Raw genomic sequence first — 24,258 nt, 5'->3', positions numbered from 1 at the left:
AAATATATTTATACTAAATTAAAAAATCAAATAATATATCAAAACAACTAATAACAACACATACCATTTTAAACAAAAAAATTTTAAATATTATCCAGTAAGGTATTTTAACTGTGAAACCTAATAATCTTAAGCAATTTGGCATTTCCGCGCAAGATGAAAAGACAATTGTAGTAGCTCTAGCTATAAAACCTACTGATTCCCGTGACCAGCATTTTATAGTCTGCTGCTTTTTCTTTTGCAGCCTTTTTCCTTTTATTTTTGAACGTTCTCCTTTTATCGCAAAAGACAGGCGCCGTTGGTCCACTCTTGTTTAGGTAACGTCCGGTTGCATATTGTAAAATAGTTTCGTCATTCCAAATTCATGAACGAACCACGGGGGAAAATACGCACTTAATTTTTATAAACCTAGGATTCCTGGAACAAAGAGAATTTTCATTGAATGATCAAATTACAAGCATTCACTTACCCATGATGTTGTTTGAGGTAATCTGATTGGTGTTTGGATGCCCTCTTATAATCGCAAGTTTTACACCATTCCAACACGCAAAGGTAAGGCCCATTCAAATAATCTGGGTTCAACTAGATAAAAAGCAACAAAATTAGCTTTAAAAAAAATCAGATCACTTGAAGATGACAGATTATCATTGTCATCATCAAAAATAACCTCCTTGGAATCGCAAAAAACAAATGCCCAGAAGAAATGGCATCAATGTAAACATTCCATTAAGCATACAAGACATACATGCCATCACGGCAGCATCGGAAATATCTACACAGTTCTCATTCTCATTCTAAAGCCTACAAATATCAGTTGCGTCCGCTAAAAAGTCACCTGTGATTTCTTGGTTTATAGCAAAGCAGGATAGACAAAGGATATTATTTGATTGAGGGACTTCATTGATCCTTCGACAAAAGCATGCCCCTCCGTTGCTAAAAACCAGGAAGAAAAAAAAAAAAAAGACAGTTCATTAATGACTCCAGAAACAATTAAGTTTCATGATTGTTAGGAAAATAGTGGGACCATTACCTTTCATCAATAATTTGACTTCCTTTGAGAAGTCCTCCACACGCCCTAGCACAGGTCTAATTCCACAAATGTGTAAGACACAAAGTTCCAAGTACAAGGCCATCTCCATTGTTTGAAGCAGTAGCAGGCAGACACACTGGATCTCAGAATCAATCTGCTTTGATCTATTTGTCTCACATAATTCTGCGACAATAGCAATTGCTTGATCCTGTGCTCAAAAAGAAGAAAAAATATCCACCAACAGGCAATTAATATATATATATATATATAGAAGGTTAGACCACTACATTGACAAAAACAGAAAATTTTAGTGACTTTTTTTCCTTACTTCCAACTTCAATATAGATTGGCAACCAGATATTTTTGCATACAGAGTAGTGTTAATGACTGACACGTACTATTGTCTTAAGCCTTGGTAATAACCAACAACCAACACTTGATGTCTCAAAACATTGGCCAAATATGAATAAAAGAAACCTATATCACCATCATACCTGTATCCCATGTAAAATCTCAGGCACTGGAAGTTCCGGAAAATGTGCAAGATCGACATATCCCAACTCCTCTGCCCTTTTAGCAGCACCATCAGCTTGTAAACAGAGAAATTTCAATAAAAGAAATGTAATCCTATATATCTGAATGGCAACTGAATCTGAGAAGTATGTTTGTGAAACATGGTTGTTACTTTCAGTTGCTTGATCTTTCATCACAAGAGCAGTTGCAGTTGATATCCCAGAGAACTTAGGCTTCGAGAGACAGCCAAGGGGTGAAAGGGCAAACCATCCATTTTTGCTGTTTACAAATGAAGGTTTTTTGCACCAATCAAACTCATCCTTGAGGATAGGAGGGCATAAAAGAGGAGCAGTCCGGCTTGGAGCCTCTCCAAGACGTTGATTTCCACGGCTAATGAATGCCAACAGATGAATACTCATCTCCCTTAATTGTGAGTCTGTATCTTTCATAGCCTTAACCCATGAATTCCAATGTCTTGCCAGGACGCACATTAGCATGAGAGTTTGCTCAGTCTCCATTAAAGAAGACAGAGAAGTCCAAGTCCTTCGTGCACGTGGTCTTTTCTTGTCATGATCATCTGATGGAAAATCCGGTGCACTGAGAAAATAAGAAATTAGATGGGCTTTCTCTGAAAAGAAGTATGGTATCACATTGCCAGCAATGTCAATACATGAGGAACTGTCTCCCAGAGAATGAATCATAGCTGTGACTACAGCTAAGCCAAGTCCCCAAATGAGTTGAGGCTTATCAGTTTTCTCAGACAATGTAGTTAGTTTTTTTCCAGAATTAATAAGTGAGGAAACCCGACCATCTGACATGTCAGCAAATAAAACTTTGAGAGACGAGAAAAAACCAGCATTAAGAAGCATTTCAGCACCTCCTCTTACATGTGCAATGGTCAAGAAGAACTTCAATAAAATAGGAACAGATCCGAAAGAATTTTTATCTTGAAGTTTCAGAACAACACGTTGTAATTGAAGATGTTTATGTATGATGGCAAACCAAGTATCAGGTGTCAAAAAACTTTTCAGTGTCAAGTCCAAAGCAGTCAGGGAGAGGGAACAACACTCAGTAATAGTAATACAGTTGCACAAGATGGGTAATAGTCCAAGACTGACATTAGAAATCTCAGCAAACCCTTCAACAGACCCTTTGTCTTTCACACTAGTTATATGGGAATCAAGGCAGCAAAACTCCATTGCTGATAGAATCAACATTATCAAAAGCTTCATTGGTTTATTCACCCCACTAACTATCATTCTATGATCACTTAGCACTTTAAGACCAGTTCCAGAAGTTTTTAAGACAAGAACACAAACAGACATGGACAGGCTTGTCCACACAGATCTTACAAGATGAAGAAGTAAGTCTGCTTGTGCAGTGAGGAAATCAAGAACATCATTGGAGACATCAGGGATTGGAGACAGAGATTCTAAAGTGCCAAGGAAAGTTTGGCATATATGATTCATACATGAAAAAATCAGTTGATCAGGAACCTTCCTTCCAACCCCAGTCATTTTGTCCAGTGACTGCAACAACAGGTATATAAGAATTAATATTCTAACAGATGTAAGGCAAACAAGAAGCAAGAATTAAAAGCTTTCCAAAATCAACAAATAAAAATTCTGAATGATTTAACAACACACGAATCCTTCAGAAAAGACTAAGAAAACGAATAAGTTTTATATGCCAATACCTGAAAACCAGAAGGTAAAATCATCTTAACATCAATTTCTTTGTAGTTTTAGACTGAACTAGTCACAAATCTATCACTACTAGAGCTACTTTCATTTGTTTATCAATGCCAAGTTCATTATTTGTCCCATTTGTAGTTTGCCACTTTCACTGCTACAACTCAGTTATCTGCAGGCCAAACGACCTAACTTCCCCATCAATTTGATGACAAAGGTACTGAAGTCTGAACTCCGCTAGTAAAATTCTAATTAACAAAAAGTAGGTAGAGCATACCAGGGTAAATAAACATCTAAAATACTTTGGACATGGTTTTCCACAATCAACTCAATTATAACCAGTCTTTCACATTTTAGTTCAATATCTAATAGCCTAAGAGATCAAACTATTTTAGCCTGTTCGTGAATTATTACGATTTCCCAGATCCTCTAGCCACAGAAAAACTAGCGTCAATCTCTGCATAGCAAACATTGAAAATGACCAATAAACTAATCAGAACTAGGAGGACTTACATTGTCCTCATACACAGTTAAGACAGTAATTAATGCTTTCAGCGAAGAGAGCTTGGAATTTCCAACCAACACCATTGAGTTTGCCTCATGCAAGCAGCGCAGCATCATGTCTGCAATTGCTTTAGATGTTTTCCATTCAGAATAATCCCACATATCTAATCCAAAATCTGCTCTTATGCGTCCAAGATCAAACACATAGACATCATCAGCTGTTGAAAAAGGATCAACATTGCACTTATTCTCATAAATCTTCACCACCTTTGACTCAATCAGAAACTGGGAGAGTTCTTTAAAAGGTCCAGCACTCATTTTACGGCCTTCAAGCTCTCCTCGCAGATGATAATAAAGATCACTCATTATTAAAGCTTTCAGCTCCGTCTCTTCACTGAAAGAAAACCAAGAAAAAACTAATATTGGAGATGGTATTAATGAAGGAAAAAGAAGCACTAGGTTACCCAGTAATAGAGTAACTACAATGCTAATCAACACATGAACCTTACAGAATCATTACACTTTGATTTCGTTCATTTGCATCCTTTCTCAGATGGATGGTGCACCATCTAGAGGCAGACATAATGCTTAAATGTAAGTCCAACAAACATTATAGGTTTTTGCACTTTACCTGTAACGATGCATTGAGTATTGTGCCATCAATTCGGAAAAAGCAGGCTGACTGGTCAACTGTCAGCAGAAATATACAACCATACACCAGAGTTAGACATGAAGAGACATAAAAAATAGAAGTGGAAAAAAATAGTTAGTGAAAGAAAATTGAACATTGCAATCATAAATTCTTGATTCAAAATGATGTGTCTTTAAGGGACTCCTCAGAAGGAACATTTTAGCGATGACATTTGACACAGATACAACTTCTGAATCAAAACTTTTTTCGTTTTTCTTTCTGAAAGAAAAGCCAGAATAAGCAGAAAAATGGTATCACCTTTTCAAACACAAGGCGAATCTTCTCAACTAAGGATACAGACAAACTTCCAGCATCACCAGCTACTAATTTTGTCATTATGTGCACAGTGAGTAAACTTAATGCGACCTGCAAAGTAGCTTCATTTTCAACATCACCGATTTGCATAAAAGGAGGCCTAAACAACATATCAATGGCAAATTGAGCAACAGTTTGTTCATCTGGAAGGAAAGTTTTCTACAACACTCATGTCAATCCAAAAACTTACATTGGTTTCAAATAAACCCTACCTTTTTTTTCTAATACCTCCTCAAACTTAATGTATACAATGATAATCATTTAGGGTCACAAAATATAGGTGCTTTTAATGTGTTTGCCCCCTATCCTATAACCTCAAGAAAAAGAAATTTTGTTCAACATCCTCCCGCACCCACGTCCACTGAAAATTAAAAAAAAGGAAAGAAGAGAACTCCCAACTCATTCAAGATAATAACAAAACATAGTAGAATATAGTATATCACTAATTGATATAATAGGTCTATCATCTAAGAGAGGGCAGACCAGAGTTCAACTGGAAACAGCAAAACTATCCAAGTCCATATGCAATTGGTAAGAGCATCTACAGGTATATATATGAAATCTGGAAAAAAAATTCACCTTTGCACGATAATATATTTCATTGTCATATTTACAAGATGCATATGACTTTATCAGGCATTCCAGTATAGAGCTCTTGCACCAATCTGACAAGATATTCTTCAAAACATAATTATCAGCTTCTATTTTCTTATTTGATTCAGGGTGTTCTTTAACAAGTGATTCAGCATATAACAACTTTTTCATCAAGAACATATCGTATGCCATTGTTTCCAATATAGCAGATTGACATTGATATCTGTGTCCCAGGAGTAAAGCCTCTGAGTCTTTCATACTTTTGAGCAAAGGAACTTCTGAGCCAGCAGTTTGAGAGATAAAGTCTGACAGGTGTTTCCAGAACTTGTCAGAGCTTTTCAGCCTCTCCAAAATAGTTCTATACTGACCAGCCCCATGCCACAACGACTTTAGGAAGTTGAGTACATTCAGCAGTACACAAGGATTACTGGAGATGATAGTGTGTCAGTGTTTTTCAACTCTAACCATGTTATACATACCAAACTAAGCACCACAAAATCAGACTATGCAAGGTAGTACTAAAATAATTGACAAAAGGAGACCAAAAGGCTTCAACACACAAAATACCTATTGATAACGTCATCATATCTTTCAACAAATTGAAGAACAGCATCTACAAGACTAGATGTTTCGGAGCCCAGTGAAACAGACAAAGTTTCATTTGTTGTATGCTGCACACCACCAACATTGGCCAGTTGAACGTCTGTATCCTCTTTTGTGTCAAAAATAGCAAAAAGAAAAGCAGGCTGCACAAAGAAACCATCAAAATAAGACTCTTGAAAAACTAGATCAGTAGTATTAAGACATAGTATTAGATCAGTTGCAAACCCCTAAAACCTGGATCAAGGTGCGGTTGTACCTAGAATTGACCATGCATTTTGGATATGCTATATGGATCACCAAACAAAGGATCCAAAATGAGGGGCTAATTAGAAAGGAAACCCAAAAAACCAAGAAAAGAATGAACAAAGAGGCATAAAGGAGAAACAGTGAAGAAAGAAGGAAAAGAAAGAATTTGAAGGAGCAAAGATGATATGTTTTATTCGAAAAAAATCCAAAAGAAAAGACCCTTTAATATTCTTTCATAGTGCCAGCTCATCATATTCATTGCTATTAAGTAAATTGTCACAAATAAAATAATAATTTAAATATTGACCACCGCTATTTTCTTTCTCTTTAAAAAAATTAAATTAACCAAAAATTTGTAATTATTGATATTTAAAATAACTACGACTTCATAAAACATAGAAAACCAAAAAATTATATTTTCCCAAAAGAAATACGACCAAGAAGAACTAGTCCCATACCACATCAAGTTAAACTATGATGCCATTAACTATTGCTTATGAAAGTTGAAGCTTAAATAAATGTAACACAAAAACTATACTACATATTTACACAGATCACACGTCATCTAACTGAATTTGTTGTACCCATGAAAAGTTACAACCCAGGAAGAATTCCATAAACAGATTGCATGGTCAACCTAAAGATTCTAAATACTATCAAAAGCAACATAATAAAGAAAAGGGTAGCCCTCAGAGAAGGTTAACTAGCAAGTAATGAGAATGTACCATAACTAACCTGATAACGTGCTGCGGAAGTAAGCAAATTCAGTATAGCAATAAAAAGATCTTCATTCCGTATCAAATGTTCAAGTAGGATGCAATTAATGGAATGCCTTAAATCTGTCATCTAAAACAAGTGGTTAATCAAGATCAATTAGAAAGAAAAAAATAGTTATTCAAAAGTCACTTAACAAATAGCAAATTAATAACTTCCAAACACAAAACAAATATAACTCCAACCTGCTTATCATCTGGACCAAAGCATGAATTCGCAAAAGGATGTGGTTCTGCCATCCACAGCAACATTGATAGCAGTTTAGCAGCACCAACCTGTATTGCCTGCAAAGTGAAGTAACCTTGCAATCACTTTCATTGTATTGGGACATGGATAAACAAACAAAAAATATCAAATAATTAAGAAATTACAATGCTGTCCCACCTCACCCCACCCCACCCCTCAAGGCCCCACCATTAAAAAAAAAACACACACACAATTTCACAAATCCATCATGGCATCCACATCTAAAGGAATTTATGCACTTCTCCATTTTATCAATCCTGCAGAGCTATGACTAATATCTTTATCAATTTCCCCATTCATTTTTTTATAATTGAACCGAAACACTAAAATTATTCATTTTTTGGCACATACTGATTTACATTTCTCAGCGAAGAGAAACAACAAAGAAAAAAAGGTGAATTTTGAATTGTAAAGGCACATAAAGAGCATCTACCGGATCACGAAAGAAAGATATCAATGATATGACAGCACTAATAACAGGAATTGGCTTGGTCATTGAAGAGAGCATAGCTTGGTGAAACGCTGGAATGCTTGATGACATATCCTGAAGATATAGAACAAACTTTAATTTTTATTTATGAAGGTATAATCTGATTAACAAAATCAAATAGTGTCAGTAGATATTTTTCAAACATGACAACAGTAACTAAAAGAATAAAATAATGATAATCAGATTACCAAAAAGAAAAAAAAACAAATGATAAAGAACTTGGAAATGTGATGCATAAATAGCATGAAAAAATATAATAACCTACCATCGTAGGAAAAACACAATTTTCCAAAGCTGTATACTAGCATGACCATATAGTTAACCTCTACAATAGCTAAAACTCTCTTTAACACAGGTAAAACAGCTAAAACGAAAGGTTTATAATTACCCAAACATGCAGCACAATGATCATATGATTTATGAGACCTCGAAATGATGTGTAAAAATACCAAAACTGAAAGAATAAAACCACGTCTATTTTCCATTTGATGAAAGTTGTAACATGTTATGTTGCTTCACTATTGCAAACAGCTCTGTAAATTTCTGAAGAATACCTTTGAAATTTTGGTAAGCATGATATAAGAAATATCCAAAGCAGAACTTATAGCGAGCTGTAATCCCTCAATCTCCACCAGTTCAATGAGGCGAGTGAGATAAAGCCTCTGTTTAACAGAGTGCTCTCATTAGCAAGAAAAATAGAAAGTAAGTAAAACCCTACTTTGTTAATTGAAATAATAATAAGAGATGATGCCGAAAATAGCAGACCTCCAAAGCTTCGGATGTTGTACACATTATACGGAAGAGAGTGTTGTGGATAGAAGAATCATAGAGTAGCAAATCCCAGATTACATCACTCAATTTTTCAGAGGAAGATGTTGCTAAAATGCATGTTTTCATCACTTCCAGCACCTAGTAGAAGGCAGAAAATTAGAACTTAGTATCTCCAGCATTTTAAAATCCATGCCTCCGTACAGACTCCACTTGCTGATATACATCATTACAAGCTGATTGGGTTAGGTTTGGACCAAATCAGTCAGACTAAGATCAAGAAGAACAAAAAGCTTTGGTTAGGTTACCAAATCAATCATATTAAGATCAAGAACAAATAGCTAAGCTCATCAGATAGAACAACATGCAGGTAATGCAACAGTGTAACATGTAAAGACTGGCTAAACCTGATCATTTCATGACACATAAAAAGAAGTCAAAGGCACCGTCAGTCAGAGGGAAAAATGTAGTCAATACAAGATGGATTTTGAAAATTTAATCCAGTACAGGGCAAGCAAGAGAAAATGTACAAGATCTATAGACATACAGACCACAATGGCATAATTCTTGTTCACTGCAGCTATTCTCAAAGCTTGCGCCCATGCAATATCCCTTAATTATCTTTCACTTACTAAAAATGAACACCAGATGTGTGTCAATCATCTTTGATATTGAGAATTTTGAGTTTATACAATTGAGATTTCGGACAATTATTGAGTACCGTTATTCTGGGTGATTTGTTCTACATCAATTACTTTGGCCACTAATGAGAAATTTGACCATTGCCATCAGTTTCTTACATCATAAATGCATTTCATAGTAGATGAAGATGTCAATCACAGTAATATAAAAATAAAAACAACTAAACAGGAAAACCAATGCATACCTTCAATGTTACTTTCCAACGGGTATTCTTCACCTTGTATTTCCAGTACTCATGATTAACTAGAATATACTGGAGGGAGAAAACAATTAATGACACGACAATATCATCTTCTACTCCAGTCCTTACAAGCTGCATAGTGAAATCCAGCACTGCAAATATCATTAGCAATAGACACATCAGAAAAAAATGAAGATATATGAGCAGTGTGGACACCACTACCATGTAAAAACTAAGAAATATTGTGGGAAAACACTTATTTACAGCTGGTTGTAATCTTGTAATCTGTATATTTATATTTGTATCTCTAGAATTAAGTATTTGTATCCCTAGAATTAAGGAAGATTTAGTTTCCTAGTTTAACCCTATATTTATATTTGTATCTCTAGAATTAAGTATTTGTATCCCTAGAATTAAGGAAGATTTAGTTTCCTAGTTTAACCCCTAGTTAGTTGTATATAAACCTAAGATTCTTGTATAATTTAGCATAAGCAGTTTTTCAATATACATTCAGTTTCCACATGGTATCAGAGCTTTAGGTTTTTCTTGGGAAGCAAAATTTTCAGCCTTCATTGCTGACTTTTTTAGGCCTTCATTGCCGAATCCTGTTTAGGCCTTCATTGCCGAACCCTTTCAAAGAAAGATATCACTGCCACCCAATTTGAGAAAATGTTAACTGGGAAATTCACTAGAGTACTACAAATGTCTCAGAAATAAGGAGAGTTCAACAGGGAAGAGATTGAAAAGCTGAGAAACTTATTGAAAATCCTTGAAAAGCCTACTATGGTATGTTCCTTGGGTAAAGTTTCTAGTTCAGGTAAAGCTTTCGGTTCTCATGGATTAAATGTCTCGGCTAAGCCTATTACGAGTTCTTGGGTCATTGATTCAGGAGCCACAGGCCACATGACCCATTCCTCACAAAAGTTTAGTATATATAACCTGTGTCCTAGTAATAAGAAAATTGTTGTTGCTGATGGTTCACTTACCACAGTGGTAGGATTAGGAGATGTTTAAGTTAATCCCTTGTTTGTTCTCAAAAATGTTCTTCATGTTCCTGGATTGTCTATTAATCTGATATCTATACAAAAACTTACCAGAGATATGAATTGCAAAGTAACTTTTTATCCCTCTTATTGTGAATTTCAAGACCAGAGTTCGGGGAAGATGATTGGACTTGCTAAGGAGAAGGATGGACTATACTATCTTGAGACATCAAATAACACAAGTAGTATCAAAAATAGTTTACCTTTGTCATTTCTTTCTGAAAAATCTTCCAATACAGACAAAATTTAGTTTTATCATTTTCGTCTTGGATATCCTTCTTTTGGAACCTTGAGAAACATGTTTCCTTCTTTGTTCAAAGGATTAAATGTTGAAGATTTTCATTGTGATATTTGTGAATTTGCAAAACATAGACGTGTGTCTTTTCCAATCAGTAACAAAGTTTTACTCCCTTTTACTTGATTCATAGTGACATTTGGGGTCCCTCTACAATTCCTAATATTTCTGGTGCGAGATGGTTTGTTTCATTCATAGATGATTGTACTAGGGTCTCTTGGGTTTTTTTACTTAAATCCAAATCAGATGTGAATAGTGTGTTTTTAAGCTTCCAAAACATGATCCAAAATCAATTTGGAGTGAGAATCAAGAGATTTAGGTCTGATAATGCAAGAGACTACTTCAACCAGAGTCTATCCACCTATTTCCAAAAAGAGGGGATTATCCATGAGTCATCTTGTGTTAATACTCTACAGCAGAATGGAGTGGCAGAGAGGAAAAACAGTCATTTACTAGCCACAACCCAAGCCTTTCTTTTTCAAGCAAATGTACCTAAATCTTATTGGGGGGAAGCTGTTCTCACTGCCACACACATTATAAATAGGTTACCTTCAAGAGTTTTGGGATTTAAAACTCCTATGGAACTACTCTCACAATTTTATCCCAACCTCAATACCACAAACAATCTCACACCTAGGATATTTGGTTGTACATCATTTGTTCATGTTCATAGTCATAACAGGGGAAAGTTGGATCCAAGAGCGATTTAAGTGTATTTTTGTGGGGTATTCTTCAACTCAAAAAGGATATAAGTGCTATTATCCTCCTACCAAAAAATTCTATGTGTCTGCAGATGTCACTTTTGAAGAAAATAAACCATTTTTTACTCAACCTTATCTTCAGGGGGAGACTTCATTCATGGAAGATAAGGATAAAGACTTCTTTTTGCTTGATTTGCCCCCTTCTTCAACATTTACACCCATTAATTCTTCTGAGTCGAAACCTGTTTCTGCTGAGCCCAAGTCAAACACTAAATTTGAGTTTGAACCCATTCCAAATACGGAAGATGTGACAAAGGATAATATTGTTCTTGATTCTATGAAGGAATTACAAGTGTACTCAAGAAGAAAAGTTCCAGATCCTGAACCAGTGCCAGTCCAAGAACCTGATCCTAACTCTGGAAATGAGGTAACTACAGTTTTTGACTCTATTTCTCAAAATGAGCATAAATCTCCTAAACTATAACTATTGATTATGATTTGCCTATTGCCATTAGGAAAGGAACTAGAGAATGTACCAAGCATCCACTATACCCAATATCTAATTTTGTGTCATTTGAAAAATTCTCACCATCCCACAAAAATTCTTGTGAGCCTAAACACTATTTCTGTTCCAACTACATTATCCGAGGCATTATCCAATGAGAAATGGAGGCAAGCCATGAAAATAGAAATGGAGGCCTTAGAGAAAAATCAGACATGGGAACTGGTAGAGTTGCCTAAAGGAAAAAATTCAGTGGGGTGTAAATGGGTTTTCACTTTAAAATACAAGGCAGATGGTACTGTTGAAAGGTATAATGCCAGGTTAGTGGCTAAGCGCTACACTCAAACCTATGGAGTGGATTACCAAGAAACCTTTGCTCCAGTTGCCAAGATGAATACAATTACGATTTTGTTATCATTGGCTGCAAATTACAATTGGCAGCTTCAACAATTTGATGTAAAGAATGCTTTTCTACATGGTGATTTGGAAGAAGAAATATATATGAAGGCTCCACCGGGATTTGGAGGTCATCTAGAAGTAAACAAAGTATGCAGGCTAAAAAAGGCTTTATATGGCCTTAAACAGTCTCCTAGAGCTTGGTTCGGGAGATTTGCCAAAGTGATGCTAGCAATGGGATATAAACAGAGTCAAGGAGATCACACATTGTTTATCAAGCACTCTGATTCAGGGAAAGTCACAGTTCTATTAGTGTATGTTGATGATATAATTGTAACTGGAGATGATGAGAAAGAGAGAGAATCTCTAAAACAGTGTTTGGCTAGAGAATTTGAGATAAAAGAACTAGGGAGATTGAAGTACTTCCTAGGAATTGAAGTAGCTCACTCACAACATGGTATTTTTATCTCACAACAGAAATATGTGATGGATCTTCTGAAGGAAACTGGGAAGCTTGCATGTAAACCTGCAAATACCCCTATAGATCCTAATCATAAAATTGGAGAAGCTAATGAAGATGCTGCTGTAAATAGAGAGATGTACCAAAGATTAGTTGGAAGACTCATTTATCTCTCACATACTAGACCTGATATAGCATATGCTGTGAGTGTGGTAAGTCAATTTATGCATAGTCCTAAAGAAGTGCACCTACAGGCTGTCTACCGTATATTGCACTATTTGAAGGCCAATCCTGGGAGAGGTATCTTATTCAAAAGAAATTCGGGGTTAGTTCTAAAAGCATATACAAATGCTGATTATGCAGGTTCAGTAACTGATAGAAGATCCACCTCAGGCTACTGTACTTTCTTAGGTGGTAATCTTGTGACTTGGAAGAGTAAAAAACAGAATGTGGTGGCAAGATCAAGTGCTGAAGCAGAGTTCAGAGCAATGGCTCAAGGAATTTGTGAACTACTATGGTTAAAGATTATCTTAGAAGACTTGAAGATCAAGTGGGATGGACCAATGAGACTCTACTGTGATAACAAGTCTGCAATAAGCATTGCACACAATCCTGTACAACATGCAGAACAAAACACATTGAAGTAGACCGGCATTTCATAAAGGAGAAACTAGACAGTGGGTTGATTTGTACACCTTATGTATCAACCAAGGGTCAACTTGCAGATGTGTTGACTAAAGGTCTCGGCAGTGCAACATTTCAAGGAATTATTTCCAAGCTGGGAATGGAAAACACCTATTCACCAGCTTGAGGGCGAGTGTGGGAAAACACTTATTTACAGCTGGTTGTAATCTTGTAATCCATATATTTATATTTGTATCTCTAGAATTAAGTATTTGTATCCTTAGAATTAAGGAAGATTTAGTTTCCTAGTTTAACCCTATATTTATATTTGTATCTCTAGAATTAAGTATTTGTATCCCTAGAATTAAGGAAGATTTAGTTTCCTAGTTTAACCCCTAGTTAGTTGTATACAAACCTAAGATTCTTGTATAATTCAGTATAAGCAGTTTTTCAATATACATTCAGTTTCCACAAATATTAAAGTTCAAAAGCTGATAAGATAAAAGTTTAGGGGAGATCCTGCAAGTTGGAAGGTGGAAGCTCAGAATAGAAAAAGTTAAACAGCCAAATGAAGCAAGAAATGGACTACACTTTAAAAACCAATAACAGTATCATACAAGCAAACAAGCACATTGAAAAGCCAGTTAAATATCAGATGAGATAACCAGGAAACTACTGATACAAAATTTTTAATAACACCTAATGTGAATTCTTGCTCCCCTCAATATCTTGTTATTTACCATTTTTACAATTGCATAAGTGTAAGACTTGAATAGGTTTGTACAATGGATTTCTGCTATGCTATTTCCACAGAAAAATGAGTTTGAATTCCTATCCTCCATGCTAAGATTTATAGAACAGTTCAATCAAAAAATGGTGTTTCAGAGAATTCAAGAAATGATGCTCATGCCCATTTAAATCAGAAGTTGTGGCAATAATAAAAAAAACTTTTCACCCAATAATGGAAAGACTCTTCAAACCATACAATAATGTATTTTTGAAGGAGACTTGTTTTTCATGTAATCCAATATCCATAGTTTTTTGACGAGCATACAGGTAAAGAAGAGGGTACCACCAAATTTCTAGAATCAGCTATCTACTAGACAAAGTTATTCGGCAAAGGGTCACTTCCACACAAATAAATGCACTCACTCACACATACATATGTATTGTAAGTGGAAAATTGAAAAAAAAAAAGTACATAAATTAGCAAAATAATTATAAAAATGAGCAGTTGATAAAACAGAAATCAAACAAACAATTGAAAAATATGAAAACATACAACAGACAGCTAAAATTGAGAGAAAACAAACCTGATATTGTTAACGGGCAGTCATGATCATTCTGCTCATTATCAATTAAAAGCATCTTTGCCAACTTTCCAGATAGCAACCATGATCCACTGTAAAGAAAAGGTGAGACAAGAAAGAATTAGACGAATGCATAAACAAATATGTTTTCAACTTAAATACTATAGAATATCCAAGTGCAGATCACAAATGTAGGACAACAATAGAAAAAAGCAAACAAAGAGAAAATCGAAACAGATTGATAACAGCCAATATCCCTTCATAGAACACTAATCACCACCGAGAAAAACCAAGTGCCAAATGCTGAAAGAACAGGCAGAGAAAGAGAGACAACATCCCTTTTCTGTTCTAACTCCTTGTAGAGAGTGTGAACTAGGAAGAGGACTCATTTACGTCTTGCGCCAACTACATGAGTTTGGCTGCATAATTCTTTTCTCAAAACTATTCCATGCAAAAGCACTTAATTCATAAGACCTAAATCAAGTGGTTATGAAACACACTAATTTAAGTTACATACCCCATTATCCAAGTACAAGGCTTCATAGAATTAGCAACCATTCAACTGTCATTTAACCTTAATTTTCCTCACACAATTGCACTCAAGACTTGACCATAAACTAGATGAAAAAGAAACCAAACAAAATTTATAAAAAGATAGAACAGATACATATAATTCATGCAAGGTAGAACTTTAAGAAAGTCTTCGACAGAATAGGTATAAAAAAATGTACACAAAAGTCATAAAAAGCAAATCAATTTGGCAAAATCATAAAAGCAACTAAATAAACAGCAATCAGACATCCAACCTGAAATTAATGCTAGTTCATTTGACATTCACAAGCAATCCAATAAAATCTCAAAGCATTACAAATATAATTCTCAAGCTTCAGTCCATAGGTTTCACCTTGATAGACCATTCCAACCTATATTGAAGATGCTTGAATTTGAAGCCACATCAAATATGTTTGCTTTCAAGGCTACTGCGACAACACGAGATGGGGAACTGCCTCAAAAGAGAAAAAGAAGTAAAAACATATATGTGAATGAACAATAGTTAACAATATCAGAGAAAATAATGAACATGCTACAATGAATTATGGCAGCAAACAGAAACAAGTTTGTGTGCTTAAGATAATAATAGTTCCCTAATGGATGTAAAAGACCACAACAATATCTAATACCAAAACCTTCACCATAACCTAGAATCCTTTTCCACTAGAACTAAACTTTAATTAATAAAACAAAAAGCATGCCATACATTACTTTTTCTTCTCAAAGACAACAGTTAAACTGTTATCATTAATGGGAAGCTACCACAACCAAGATCTTCAAAGTTTAACTTTGATTAGTTATTGGGTGGAGATGATGATATATAACTTCCATTCATTTTTTCCTCCACTGGAACCGATGGATGTGGCTTCATAAATGAATCCAGTTAGCAGGTTAGATTCATTGATCTAAATATTAGTAACAAAATTCTTGGCATTCGCCAATTAAACAACGAACACATAGAAGAAAGCAACTAACATTTCCAGTTAGGCTATCAGCAGCCAAGCAGCATGCAATGGTAGTTTTCTACCTGCTGAACTTTAATCTGTCCATCTTCTTTAAAAGTACAAATACCCACACAGAAAGAACTAAAAAACATGGGTGCAATTACCATTTCAGCATCTTTTCCAAGATTAAAAAAGCCATGGACATCAGTGCAGCACCACTGGGATTAGGTGACAAATTTCTGACCATAACGCTAATGATCTCCACCACCCTGCAGCAGAAGACAGCCCAAAACTGTGAAGATATAGCCCGCAAGAGGTGCAAACCATACAAAAAATAGAAATAAGCTCAAGATGCTTAATTACCACACATTATTTTCTAGCTGCCCATTCATGTCAGTTGTTTGGACATGCAAGAAATTGCAACTATCCATCAAAGCAAAACAAACAGCCTACCATAAAAGTTGTTAGAAAACAAAGAAGTCGTGAGTCTAAGGTAGGTACCATGTTAAATTTAAGGAAAAAATTAAAGGCTAAATGTACAAACTCCAACCAAAAATACAGGTTTCAATGAATTCATGCTTTCAAACATAACAAATATTGAACAAAGACCGGTAACTTTCAGTGACAACAGCTACAAAAATATATTTTCAGAAGAATTCTGTTTTCTATAGCTATGGAAAACTCATTCATTCCAATGCTATCTACTAAATATTAATAACAACAGGTGGCAGCAAAGAAGCACCGTGTTGAAGGACACCATTCGGCCAAGTAGGTCAAGGATAAGAAATGCCTCTTCATTGTTTTCTAGGTATGGTGTCTGGGCCAAACGAAGAAGCAGCACGAACACAGCCGATTTTGTATGCTGCAGAAGACGATTAACATGTTAGCTTGGAATTCTAGTCATATTGCTCAAGCCTCTTTCAAAACTTTTAGGATCATTCATCAATTTAAACAATTTCCATAGGTAACATAATGACAGTACCTGAAAAAAAAGCAAGCCAGCAAAAACAAAACAATAAGCTAATGAAGCAAATAGGAAAACATCACATCAACCCATCATCACAAGTCAGCATACAAGTAATCATATAGCAAACCTCATTCAATTTTATTAAAAATGAGCAAAGCTATCAGGAAAGGATGGAGAAGAATAAATCCATATATATATAGACACACACACAGAGTCAGACATATCAGTTACCAATTACTATATAGCAAAACTCGTGAATCAATATGCTAGCTGCACAGATAACATGATATAATTATATGCAATCAAGGAAATCAAATTATATGAATATATTCCTAGCCCAAGGTACAATTTTCACGCAAACAGTATAATTGAATGTTGAAGCCCAAGGAATAAACTAAAAAGGTTAGATGGCACATTAATATTTTATATTTATAACAAACAGATATATAATAGAATGGGTAAATTCCATTAGCCTTATGGAGTTTTGAATAGAATATCAGAAAAAAAGTTCAATTTCTACCATTATTATGACATTACATATTCCTATCCAATTGAATACCAGAAAAATGAAATGAATTCCTGATTTGATTTGTTTATTGAGATAATGACAAAATAATCATAAAATATACATAGAGAGAGCTGATTTTTCTAGCATTTAATTTTTTTGGAGATCTATTGTCCCCACCTTCAGGAAAAATAAAGCATAGGTATTTGGGGCTATCTTCCATTAGTATGCAGTCACGAAAAGTTTTAAAAAATTAAAATAAAAAAAAACCCCTTAACATCAAGACTTGTTCCAAGAAAATGCAGCAGAACCAGCAGGTTATTATTGATAAACATTAAGAAAAATAGCAAAACTTCTCAACTATTTACCTCCCAACGCACAAGAGCAGTTTTCCCACCTACTACTTTCAGAATATGCCCACGAGTTCTACTAGGAATGTGCAAACCATCAACCCCGGGAATACACACCGGATGCTGAGTTTCAACAATTTGCGATATATGATCCAATAAGGATTCACTAGTAATGTCAAACAAGGACGATATGCCAGTGGATTTATCTAGAAAGTTATACCTGTCCACAGGATAAATACATTACATGTAAGAGAAATGAATGGTAATTGAACAAACCATTTTACGACAAGGAAATATTAGAAAATAAGAACTGCAGAAGTTACTACATCACAGAGAATGTTGGCAGACCAGGAAACTATAAAGACTTTTATAAATTGAACTGTTGAAGTTTGAATAGCAAAAAAAATCTAAAACAGTAACTAAAGCTCTTCAAAAGATGTGATACAGGTTGGCATATTGCACATCATATCAGCTAATTCCTATCAGAAATTATACAGCATAAAACAAGCTTAAATAGCATCTTGTAACATCCTCTTGTCAGAGATTAAATAGCTCCTCTTGAACGAACACAAAACCCAAACCAGAGATACCGAACTCAACCATAAACTAAAGAAGCTCCCTAACAAACATATTAGATATTACAAACATACATAGAAATATACATATATATATGTGTGTGTGTGTCTATATGTATGTGGTGGTGTATTATCTCAGCTGGTGCCATGCAAAATCAAAACCCATGGTGAAGAAAAGCAAACCCTCACTTACACACATTCTGCAGGCCAACTTCCTTCACATAGAGATGATAAAAGGCGTAGAAGTTCCACAGTCCTAAAGGAGAATTCACCCTCTAAGTTACAAAGAAGGCACCGAATAGGACCGTCAATGAAACTTGCTCTGTCCCAAAATTGAATACAAAGTGACTCCTGCTAGGTTGGTTAACAAGAAAGTTCAGTTAATAAACTATAAGCAACAGATAATAAAAATCAAATGATTCAGAAGTAAATTCACTATACGTCCAAACCTCTCCTCGATAAACATAGCAAAGAATATCCAATATCAAATTAAAGGTACCATCCTCCACCTGCAAAATAGACACACTGCAATCAACAATAAATTCAATATAATCTTACAAGAAACTATCAAATATGCAATAAATGTAGTCACCTGAAGACTAATTTCATAAGATGCAATGAATGCAGAAATAAAAGTTCTCAAGACACTTCGATAACCAGCAACAGGTCCCTGAAAAAAGAGGGCAAAAAAAAAAATTGGATAGAGAGCATAACAAGCCAAGATCACTAAACGCAATGACCAAGACAATATAAAAGCAACAATAATCTCAGACAAGTCGCTACAAGTTCCACTGGAAAGAAAAAAAACGGGGGGGGGGGGGGGGATGAATCGAACAACAAGTGGCATGCATGAGACAACCAGTCAATCTATTCAGAGAGAAAGTAAACTGTGTCTTACATCTGATTCCTTCAAGATGTCACTTTGAACGATTTCAAGGAAATAACTCAAAGATGAAGCCTCAAAAGCTTGGCGAGCATACCCAACATGATCAATCTCCTGGGAAGTTGAATGAAAACAAAGAAACAGTCATTGATGGTAATATTCATTCATGTAGTACAGGAAGCAGGAAAGAACCACACACTGACCACACACCGTCAGTTCATTAGTTTCCTCTTTTCGAGGAAGTGATGAAATCAGACAAAGAAACACTGCCCATGCAAGAATCAGTGGGCCAACTTCTCTCATTTCAAAGATATCAAAGCCAGATAACAGAGCATCAATCTCTTTGACATCAGTCAAGGTAAAAACACAAGCACCCTGCCTGAGAAACAGGAAAATAAATGTTCTTACAATCAAGGCAAGTTGAAAAGGAGGCAAAAGAAATGAATATCAAGTAAAATAAACTCATTCTAAAATCTGCTTATATGCCAAAACATGCAATTTTAGAACAATTATTGTTCATCTCTTTCTCTTTTAGTGTTTTTAATTTTTTTTAAATCTGCTTATATCCCAAAACATACAATTTTAGAATGATTATTTTTCATCTCTTTCTCTTTTAGTGTTTTTTTTTTTCCTTGGAGAGGGGAGATGTTGGATTATCTGGAGCTCCACACTTGAGGTATCTAGGATATTCTACATGTTTACGATTTGCATACAAAATAAAGACAAAAAGTAAAGGCTAGCCGCCAAAAACCTGAAAGGAATTGCATCATGAACCATTTGAAGAAGATTTTCCAGGTTCAGAGTTTCTATGAGAATGAGTAGCAGCTGAACTTTGGCATGATAAAAAGAATATAAAGCCTCAGATGATATTCCCAGCTTTCCAAAGTTATAAGACCCTGATAAGATTCCCTGTGACATAATATTGCAGAGCAAGTATAAAACCAGAATAGAATGTGGAAATTAATATCAAACAACTAAGGATAAAGATATACCTTATAGAGCAAGCACAAATTTTTCCATTTTTCAGCACTACAACTACATAGTGACTCATAATAAATGAGAAACATAATGTCCAAAACCAAGTTGTCTTCAAGCAGTGTCTCCTCAGCCCATAAGGTGAAAAGATCAACATCCTATAAACCATTCTCAAAATGTATATTAAATGTCAACTGGCTTAAGCATAATATCTAATAAAATATAACTAAGCATGTAGATATTCTTCTATCCAAATGTAATGCATATACATAGTAAAGGTTCCTAAAGAAACTTCAGAACATACAATAAAAGATGCATGCCACAAAATCAACCATCTTAATGAATACGTTCTTGATTAGCTGCCTATGTTCCTACGAACTTGTTGCTCCTAAGTTGTTTAGTAGGGGTAAAATGTAAACAACAACTCATATTAAACATACCATCTGCTCTGGATGACCGCAAGACATAAGGACTTGCAAGACAGATATTAATTTCCCTTCCAGTCCATCGGCAATCAGCTTTAGTGCTTCATCCCTAACCAAACTCCCTTCTTTCAAGCTATTTCCCAAATATACTGCACCAAACATAGCAGTATTCTCGGTAGAAAGACGTCAATATAAAACTGAAAGAAATGGCATCAAAGGGGAGATTAAAAATAGAACACCCTCATAATTGCCTTACAAGCATGCATGAGAATCTGCCTTGTGCACTTGAACAAGCATTGACGCTCGATATAATACTGTAGCAATACCTTCATAAGGGGAAAACCAAAACAGAAGGGTATATAAAAAAGAATCAGACAGCTTCATAGCAGCGAATAGAACCTATGACTTAAAAACAGATGCCCACAAATATTTCACACTTATGACTTAAACCAAGTGTCACTTCAAGTAAACAACTACAACATCCTAAACACACATAAAAGTCAAAAACCACAAACTTTAGAGACACATTTTCACAAATGCACATGTATATGCATCGGTGCATATGTATTTATGATTACAATAAACATCGGGGCATCAGGGCATCTGTGTTTTGCCAATATTGTAATTAAAAGACGAGGAAGCTACTAACCACATGAATAGGATCACGAACTATATAATTCTCAGCGGTATTTCCGCGCTCAAGATACCTATCAACGAGAATGTAGGACTGCACCTCATCCAAACACTGTTAATAAACCAAAACTAGAATCAGAAACGCCAAAAGACATTATTTCTTTCTACTTGAGGAGACATTGTTGACAATCGATAACTCATTTACTTAAAAAGTTCGCTTCTCTTAACCAATCAAATAATGCACTGTGCTAAAGAGTAAAACACGACTTAAAACAAAAGGTATAACAAAATTAAAGAGAGAGAAGGTTCAAATTGAAGTGAATATGCAACTAACCAAACACGAGCTGACTTGCAAAGCCTTATCTCTGAAATCAGGTTTTACAGTGAACTCATGTGGACCGATTTTGATTTGCTGAGAACTCATCAAAGCCTCCTTCGATTTCTCATTCGGCGGTTTAAACCTAGCCACAGTCTCCACGAACCAATCGTGATTTTCTTTCAACTTCTTCGCCTGCAAAATACGGAACGCGTAAAAACAACGCCACATACGCAAAAATGCACGTCAAAAAAAAAAAAAAAGAGAGAGAGCAAGAGTAGATTTACTAGGGGTTCCGGGAGGTCGTCGGAGGAAAAGGCGTTCTCTAGGTCGGTGAGAAGAGAAGAAAACGGCTCCCACCAAAGAGAAGGATCGACGGACTTAGTGGTCGCCGTCATTGATCTTGATCTCCTAAAACCCTAGCTCAAGGAAAGAGAGAATTGAAAACGTTCTTTTTTATGATAATTTTGATTGAAATTTTTTGGCGCTTTTTGAGAAGAGAGGGGTTTTACTGGGATTTTGAGTGTGTGGGTTTGGGTTTTCTGAAGGGTGCGATGGGATGCGATCAAGTCGCGTGGTAATGCCGCACTGCGTTTAGACATGACAATCTTCAACTTGAGAGGATGATGCAATATTAAATGATACGAATAAAGAAATATTAAAATAATATAATTTAAAATGTTAATAAAATTTATAAATAAATTTAATAAAATAAAAAATAAATATTTTATATTTTATAAATAATTTTTTACAAAATAAATTATCAATATATAAATTATCAATATTTTATATCCTATAAATACATTAATTATCAAATCTAACAGTAAATAATTGATTTTTTCTTTTACCAGCGCTGACCTTTATTTATCTTGCGTTAAGTCGATGATGTGATTTAAGGGAAATTATTCTTTTAATTTAAGCTCAATTTCTCACTTATTGTAAATTTTTAATTTAATTTACGAATCCATTAGAGCAAATAAAGTTCATTTTTTTATTATTTTATTTTTCCATCAAAGGCCCATTCAAGCCTTTATTTTTTGTTGTTACATTTTGCATATATCTTTTTACTATTTTATAAAATAAATTAAAAATTTTTCAAAAAAACCCCCAAAACCATTTTATAATTTTATTTTTTAATTTCTCCCTTAATTTAAATTTCAATTAGAACCATTAATTAAGTTTATTATTTTAATAAATAAAATAATTAATTTAATATTAATTTTGTTTTTTATTATTACTTTTAAGAATAAATTTTTTAAAATTATTATTTTCATTCTATTATATCATTATATGTTTTTATAAGTATTATTATTGATCATATCTCTCCATTTAAAATTATATTTCATAAATGATATTTTTAAAAAAATATATTTCACGTAAAGCATGGATCATTAGTTTTTTTATTTTTAATTTTTAATTTAGCCTTAAACACTAAATCATTATTTATTATTAAAGTTATGTTTGATATATAAGATAATGATAAAACAATATGATAATTATTTTAAATTATATTTAATTTATATCTAATTAAAATGAATATAATTACAATGAAAATTATCATCCTTTTTATATAGGATGCTTTAATTCTCTCAAAATGAAAAAATATTATTTTAAATCAATAAAATTAAATTTACATATTCTATTATATATTTAAAAATTACATCAATAATTTAAATTATATATATTTAAAAAAATAATTTTATCTAATAAATAAATTATTTTATCTTAATTTTCACACATATCAAACATTAAATAAATTGATAATATTTAATTTTATTTTATTTATAATTTTATTTTATTTTATTATAATCTTATATATCTAATATAATTTAATAATTTATACATCTAAATCTTTTTCAAACTACAATTTCAAAAAATCTTATCAATAAAAAAATCATTAATTATATATTCATTGTATAGGAAAATGGACAGTAAAACTTGAAAAATGTGCTATTCTTACTTTAATTAATTTATAAAGAAATCTAAAGAGTAAGGCGAAAAAATAAAAAGAAAAAGGGAAAGTAGTAGTAATTGTCCAAATTGTGGCCGACGCCGAAAAGCAACCCAACCCATGGGGCCATGAAATGTTGGTTGTTATAATATCGATTAATTGTGAATGAAATTATTGAAAATTAAATATTATATTATTTTAATTTTATTAATTTAAATTATCATTCAATTGATTTGATTAGTTTTAAATAAAATTATTTAAAATTAATTATTTTATTTTATTTTTATTAATCAAATCAAATTTATTAATTTTAAAAATTAATCTATCAAAATTAAATTTAATTAATTTGATTAATTTTTTCATTAATTGAATAATAAATATATTTAAATTAAATTATATTTTAAATTATTAATTTTTTATATTTTAAATAAATTAAATAAAATTATCTAATAAAATATCAAAATATTATATTAAATATTCTAATATATTATAAAATAAAATAA

At 33.7% G+C, this 24,258-nt stretch overlaps 1 protein-coding gene across 22 annotated transcripts; it reads right to left on the bottom strand.

Moving 5' to 3' along the window:
- Positions 1-18: 18 nt before the first annotated feature.
- LOC111289176 (nucleoporin (DUF3414)) lies at positions 19-22,409 on the bottom strand. Of its 22 annotated transcripts, XR_016342379.1 has the most exons (34): positions 22,092-22,409; positions 21,823-21,999; positions 21,505-21,600; positions 21,112-21,181; positions 20,871-21,004; positions 20,448-20,588; positions 20,207-20,364; positions 19,666-19,834; positions 19,471-19,569; positions 19,165-19,242; positions 19,022-19,081; positions 18,766-18,923; positions 18,016-18,217; positions 16,918-17,037; positions 16,539-16,624; positions 16,340-16,444; positions 15,584-15,682; positions 14,683-14,771; positions 9,352-9,500; positions 8,463-8,606; positions 8,252-8,359; positions 7,641-7,751; positions 7,147-7,245; positions 6,923-7,033; positions 5,906-6,084; positions 5,324-5,765; positions 4,688-4,795; positions 4,370-4,428; positions 3,748-4,132; positions 1,525-3,072; positions 1,031-1,238; positions 836-933; positions 470-582; positions 19-308 (listed from the first exon to the last, which is right to left on the bottom strand). XR_016342379.1 is itself a non-coding variant. In XM_089761267.1 (33 exons), exons 1-32 carry the CDS (start codon positions 22,200-22,202, stop codon positions 851-853), a joined length of 5,886 nt encoding a protein of 1,961 aa, XP_089617393.1. In that variant the 5' UTR covers positions 22,203-22,409; the 3' UTR covers positions 19-582; positions 836-850. The 22 variants fall into 22 exon arrangements, 21 of the variants coding, with proteins under 21 accessions (XP_089617393.1, XP_089617392.1, XP_089617396.1 ...); XM_089761267.1 differs by having other exon boundaries at positions 19-582; XM_089761266.1 differs by lacking the exons at positions 19-308; positions 470-582 and having other exon boundaries at positions 624-933.
- Positions 22,410-24,258: the final 1,849 nt, after the last annotated feature.

The sequence above is a fragment of the Durio zibethinus genome, chromosome 5 (genome assembly GCF_047325235.1).
Source record: "Durio zibethinus cultivar Kanyao isolate XHJ-2024 chromosome 5, ASM4732523v1, whole genome shotgun sequence".
Lineage (NCBI taxonomy): Eukaryota > Viridiplantae > Streptophyta > Magnoliopsida > Malvales > Malvaceae > Durio > Durio zibethinus.
The sequence above is the reverse complement of the archived record's forward strand: the minus strand, read 5'-3'. Positions and strand labels throughout refer to the sequence as shown.

What these genes read in the sequence shown, in the direction of transcription:
- LOC111289176 (XM_089761267.1), bottom strand. Translation starts at nt 22,202, where the DNA reads ATGACGGCGACCACTAAGTCCGTCGATCCTTCTCTTTGGTGGGAGCCG. An exon ending in CAGCTAGAAAATAATGTGTG is followed by an intron (nt 16,445 to 16,538) that starts GTAATTAAGCAT and finishes CTTCTGCTGCAG; the next exon opens with GGTGGTGGAGATCATTAGCG. An exon ending in GTTGGAAAGTAACATTGAAG is followed by an intron (nt 8,607 to 9,351) that starts GTATGCATTGGT and finishes GCCTTCTACTAG; the next exon opens with GTGCTGGAAGTGATGAAAAC.